Raw genomic sequence first — 6,005 nt, forward strand, 5'->3', positions numbered from 1 at the left:
TCTCTTAACATTGCCTTTCACAGAGATTTTTTTTTTTTCATTTTAATGAAGTCCCCCTTATTAATTCTTTCTTTCGTGGATCTTGCCTTTGATGCTATATCTAAAAAGTCATAGCCACACCCCAAGCTTATCTAGGTCTTCTCCTGTTATCTTCTAGGAGTTTTAGAGTTTTGCATTTAGGTCTATGATTGACTTTGATTTAGTGTTTGCTAAGCGTATAAAGTCTGTGTCTAGATTCATTCTTTTGCATGTGGATATTCACTTGTTCCAGGACCATTTGTTAAAAGACTTTGTTCCCTTTTATTACCCTTGCTGCTTTGTCAGAGATCAACTGATATTTTATGTGGGTCTATAGCTGGGGTCTCTATTCTGTTACATTGTCCTATTTGTCTATTCTTTCACTAATACCCCACTGTCTTGATTTTCATAGCTTTATTTATTTATTTATTTATTTATTTATTTATTTATTTATTTATTTATTCTTATGTTAATCCCCATACCTTACATCATTAGTTTTAGATGTAGTGTTCCATGATTCATTGTTTGTGCATAACACCCAGTGCTCCATGCAGAATGTGCCCTCCTCAATACCCACCACCAGGCTAACCCATCCCCCCCTCCCCTCTAGAACCCTCAGTTTGTTTTTCAGAGTCCATCGTCTCTCATGGTTCGTCTACCCCTCCGATTTCCCCCGCTTCATTCTTCCCCTCCTGCTACCTTCTTCTTCTTCTTTTTTTTTTTCTTAACATATATTGCATTATTTGTTTCAAAGGTACAGATCTGAGATTCAACAGTCTTGCACAATTCACAGCCATAGCTTTATTTTAAGTCCTGAATTTAGATAGTCGTCCTCTGATTGTGTTCTTCTACAATTGTGTTAGCTAGTCTGGATCTTTTTCTCTCATATAAACTTTATAATCATTTAGTCAATATCCACCAAAAACTTGCTAGGATTTTGACTGGGATTGCATTGAATCTATAAATCAATTTGGGAAGAACTGACATCTTGGCAATATTGAGTCTTTCTATCTATGAATATGGAATATCTTTACATCTATTTAGTTCTTTGATTTTGTTCATTAGAGTATGATCGTTTTCCTCATATAGATCATGTATGTATTTTGTTGGACTTATACCTAAGTATTTCAATGTTTTGGGTTGCTAATAAAATAGTATTGTATTTTTTATTTCAAATTCCATTTGTTCATTGCTGGTATATAAGAAAGTGATTGACTTTTGCATATTAACCTTGTGTATTGCAACCTTACTATAATCACTTATTAATTCCAGAATTTCTTTTGTCAATTCTTTCAGCTCTACATAGATGATCATATCATCTGCAAACAAAGGGAGTTTTGTTTCAGCTTTCCCAATCTGTGTCTTTTTCCTTTATCATCTTATTGCTTTAGCTAGAACTTCCAGGATAATATTGAAAAGTAGTGGTGAGAGGGGACATCCTTGTCTTGTACCTGATCTGAGCAGGAAAGCTTTGAGTTTGTCACCATTAAGTATGATGTTAGCTGCAGACTTTTTTGTAGATATTCTCTATCTTTCCCTTTTTGTAGATACTCTCTATCTTTTCCTTATTTTAACCAGTAGAATATGATAGTAAAGACATTTTTAGAGATATAATTAAAGTCTCTAATCAAAAGAAGATTACCCTGGGTGCATATGACCTAACCACGTGAGCTCTTTAAAAGAAAATCCAGGCATTTTATGAGAGACTTGAAGTAGCAGAGATGCTTGTCACTGGCCTTAAAGAAACAAAAGCCACTTTTTAAACCACCTATGTAGAAGACAGCTTCTAGAAGCTGAGGGCCTCAGTCCTACAAATACAAGGAATTGAATTGTTCCAGTAACTTGAATAAGCTTAGTAGAGGACCCCAAGTTTCAAATGAGGATGTAACCACTGGCCAACACCTTCATTCATCCTTGCAACATCTGAGAAGAGGACACAACTAAGATGCCTAGACTCCTGACTCATGCAAACAGCAAGATAATAAATTTATGTCTTAAGCATTATTTGAAGTAATTTGTTATGCAGCAATAGAAAACTAATACAATGGTCATTAAAACATAATTGCAATGAGGTCATTATAAAAAATATTATTGCCCACAGCTTTTATATAGAACTTATAATTTAAAAGGTTAAATATTTATTTTCAGTTGCTTCTGATGTTTACATGAATATAAACACACATATTATACATATATCTGTATACTTGAGGAATCCTAAAATGAAAAATTCACTGCATTCAAGTAACAGTTGTTAAATTACAGAACCCAACATAGCTTAGCTCTATGTCAGGTTTATCCTGGAATTTGGAAGTATCACAACTTGTAGGCACTTGCCCATTTTAAAAACATGACTGAATCAGCATGCTGCCCATTCTATCATAGACCACATGGCATGAATTCAAGATGAGATGTAACACTACAATTTTGTGTGAATAGCAGGGGATATGTTGATAGAAAATTTCTGAAGTAAATGAATTAAATCTATAAAAAAAAAACAGTAACGGGGTGCCTGGATGGCTCAGTCGTTAAGTGTCTGCCTTCGGCTCACGTCATGATCCCAGAGTCCTGGGATCGAGGCCCCACATCAGGCTCCCTGCTCTGTGGGAAGTCTGCTTCTCTCTCCCCCATGCCCCCTGCTTGTGTTCCTGCTCTCGCTATCTCTCTCTCTATCAAATAAATAAAATATTTTAAAAAACCCAAGAATTTCTTATAATCTGTATCAATAGAGAATAAATTATCAGGGGAAAATGCCATAATTACAGAAATTAAAAAAAAAATCATCAAATACAAGGGATCAGAGTGCTGACTCTGCTATTTAGGGCCCCTTGTCTGCTCTGAGCTGAGACAGAAGGCTCTGGTAGTCAGCTGACTCAACAAAGAGAATCCAAGGCATTGGGAGAGCCGCAATTCCCTCCAGGGAAAGTAAGCCTAATCAGGAGCCCTGTGAAAATAAGACACCCCTAATTTTATGACTCTGAAGGAAACTCATGGTGCTGCTTGCTGAATGGGGAACTCATTTCAAGCATAAACACTAAACAAAAACCTAAATACAAGCACAAGATATAACTGGAGAAAGTATTAGGTTTGAAAAGTATTGTTCCTTTCACAAATAATTAAAAAATATAATGGGTGTCAGGCACAGAAGAAATAACACTTATTTGTAAAGATTCAATAACAACAATGATGACATTTATTAGACATTTACTCTGTACTAAGCACTGTTCTTGGTCTGTCTCAATTGATTCTCACAGTAGCCCTCTAATAGAGACATTTTGCAGATGAGGAAGAGAGGAAAAGAGAAATTTGCCAAAATAAGTCACAGAGCTAAGATTTGGCCCCCAAAAGACAATCTCTAGTCTCTGAGTGCTTACTCACTTCTTAAAAATATATCTGAATATAATCAGTGATGTCTAGGACTAGTAGAACAGCACCTAGCACATCTAATCTCATTTGTCTAGTTTCCAAACACAGGTAGCCAGTTGATTTAAAATAAAAAATTCTGTAATAATTTTAGGTTTGTTCTAGAATAATGGAATTCTGAAATAATTTTAATTTTGTAATAATTTAATAATTTTTATCAGTGTTCAGAGACACCTGGCTGGCTCAGTTGGTAAAGCATGCAACTCTTGCTCTTGGGGTTTTGAGTTCAAGCCACACATTGGGTATAGAGATTACTTAAGTATAAAATCTTAAAAAACAAAAATAATTTTTACCAATGTTCAAAGGCAATAGGTACCGTTTTCCAATGAAAGAAATTGGGTCTGCTTGAAGAAATGGCTGGTTCTAGCACTAAGGCACATCATGCTGGTAGTGCCAGAAAGTAAACAACAACAACAACAACAACAGCAACAACAAAAGCCAAACAGCTAAAAAAAAAAATATATGGGGGTATGTTGAAGCAGCATAGGAGTCAATTTGTAAAAGCTCTCAGCAACCAAAACTGGGATAATTTTAACAATACAATAAGCAACGTAGTATTGGTTTGGAACTCCAAGTATGAAATTATTATTTTTTTGCATATGGGTGTATCTATATCTGGATCCTATTATAGATGTGTATATATACATATGCACATATATATGAGTATATATATAAAATTTGAGACTATTCTTTAAGGAAAATTTGTTCCTTATCCCCATTTATTCATCTAAACAGTAGTTTATTTATATGAATATGTATTCACTTCTAGTTACTTTATGAATATATATTACTGTAACAATCCAAAAAGAAAAGTAATCATTCATATAAAATTTAAAACATGTTTTTTTCATTTCCATTAATAGAACGACTTATGGTTAAAAGGCTATGTATAAGTTAGAGACCAAAGTCAGAGTCAATTTATTTATTTATTTCTATAAATGCAACATACAAACTTTATTTAACAAAAGTAACATGTAAAGTCAAACAGACAATTATATTAAGAGAAAAACCGACTAGAAGAAATTTTATCTTAAACATCTTATAGTAACCTATTTGCAGTTGCATTTAACTGAGCTCTGTTGCTGTGAAGAATACAGCTCATGCACAGGTATGGATCAACAATTTGTACATTTTTCAAGTATTCACTGAATACTAACTTATATACACATATACATTAAATTTGAAAAAGATTTAATTGACGACCCCAGATAGACTTCATTTTTGTTGCTCTTTTGGAAGAGGTCGTCTAAAGAGAAGAATATGTGGTTCTGGCTCATGAATCATGTAATGAACCCAGCCTAGACTCTGTTGGACACCAAGTCTCCTCCACTCCTCTTCAGACATCAGATAGGTTTTCAGGACTTGTTTGGAAAGTTCTCTGGGTAACATGACATGCCGGTACTCATAGTGCTCGTCGAAGTACTTGTCCGAGTAGTAGATCTGCTTGTGGGCCATCCTGGGGGCGGGCAGGAGTGACAGGTGCAAAGACAGGGCGCAGCGGGCCACACATCCTGGTCTGGCCAAAGCAACGACTCGACTGCCGAGTCAATAAATTTTTTTTAAAAGGAAAATCGTCCTTTATGGTCCTTTAAATATTATGTGCATATTATTTATTAGGAAAGCTATTTATAATATAAAGTAGAACAAGATTGTTTTTAATTTGCTTCTTTCTACAAATAGTAGTATATTCCCTGAAAGGACTCAATAAATGAGAATGTATTTTGTATTAGTAAAATAGTAATTATCATTTCTGGAGAATGACAGGCAATCTTCTGAATAAAACCCCAAGTGTCATATATATCATTATCTAGGTAGTTAGAAATTAGCTTGGGCATTCTTTATGAGCATATATAATCTTGTGCTTTGAAAATTAGAAAAAAATTCCTATATTTTCTTCAGAAGTTTGTTGGAGTATATTGAGATAGATATAAATATATAGACACACACATACATATGTATATATATATATATATATATTCCAACTTTAACCTAGAAAGTGTGTTCTAGACATTGAAGTTGAAACAATAATGTAGTATAGTTTGGTGGTAAGCAAAGACTTGCCTGACAAAAATAGTTTCTGCATCTTACTTTTGAAATATCCAAGATCATTTTCATTATCATAATTTTAAATCCTCGTAAGACACACATTTTATAAATATGCTCAAGGCATAATTTCCATTGAAAGGTAACATTAATTAAGAGGAAAGAAGAGTGATCCTATGGCCAATGACAAGAAAACAAGTTCCTGAGGACACGGGCTTGGGCATGATATTTCTGTGTGTGTGTGTGTGTGTGTGTTTGTGAGAGAGAGAGAAAGAGAGAGACAGAGAGAGAAGGAGAATGAGTGTGTGTATATATATAACCTATCACCAAGATGAGGTTAATAAGAGTAACAAAGGTAGCCAGCCCACAAGGCTTAAAATAATTTATGTCAATAAATAATTGATGAACATAGAATTTTATCATCAAAATATTAATATAGAACTAAAGACCAGTATAAAATTAATCATTATATATATACATATACAGATATGATTCAATTCACTCTTTGAGATATAGAATAATGA

The 6,005-nt window shown here is 34.0% G+C and overlaps 1 protein-coding gene across 1 annotated transcript; it reads right to left on the minus strand.

The window, feature by feature from the left end:
- Nucleotides 1-4,647: 4,647 nt before the first annotated feature.
- Nucleotides 4,648-4,893, minus strand: LOC110578098 (cyclin-dependent kinases regulatory subunit 2-like). The gene has a single exon (XM_044914748.1). The coding sequence runs from the start codon at nucleotides 4,891-4,893 to the stop codon at nucleotides 4,654-4,656; it is 240 nt and encodes a 79-aa protein (XP_044770683.1). The 3' UTR covers nucleotides 4,648-4,653.
- Nucleotides 4,894-6,005: the final 1,112 nt, after the last annotated feature.

The sequence above is a fragment of the Neomonachus schauinslandi genome, chromosome 5 (genome assembly GCF_002201575.2).
Source record: "Neomonachus schauinslandi chromosome 5, ASM220157v2, whole genome shotgun sequence".
Lineage (NCBI taxonomy): Eukaryota > Metazoa > Chordata > Mammalia > Carnivora > Phocidae > Neomonachus > Neomonachus schauinslandi.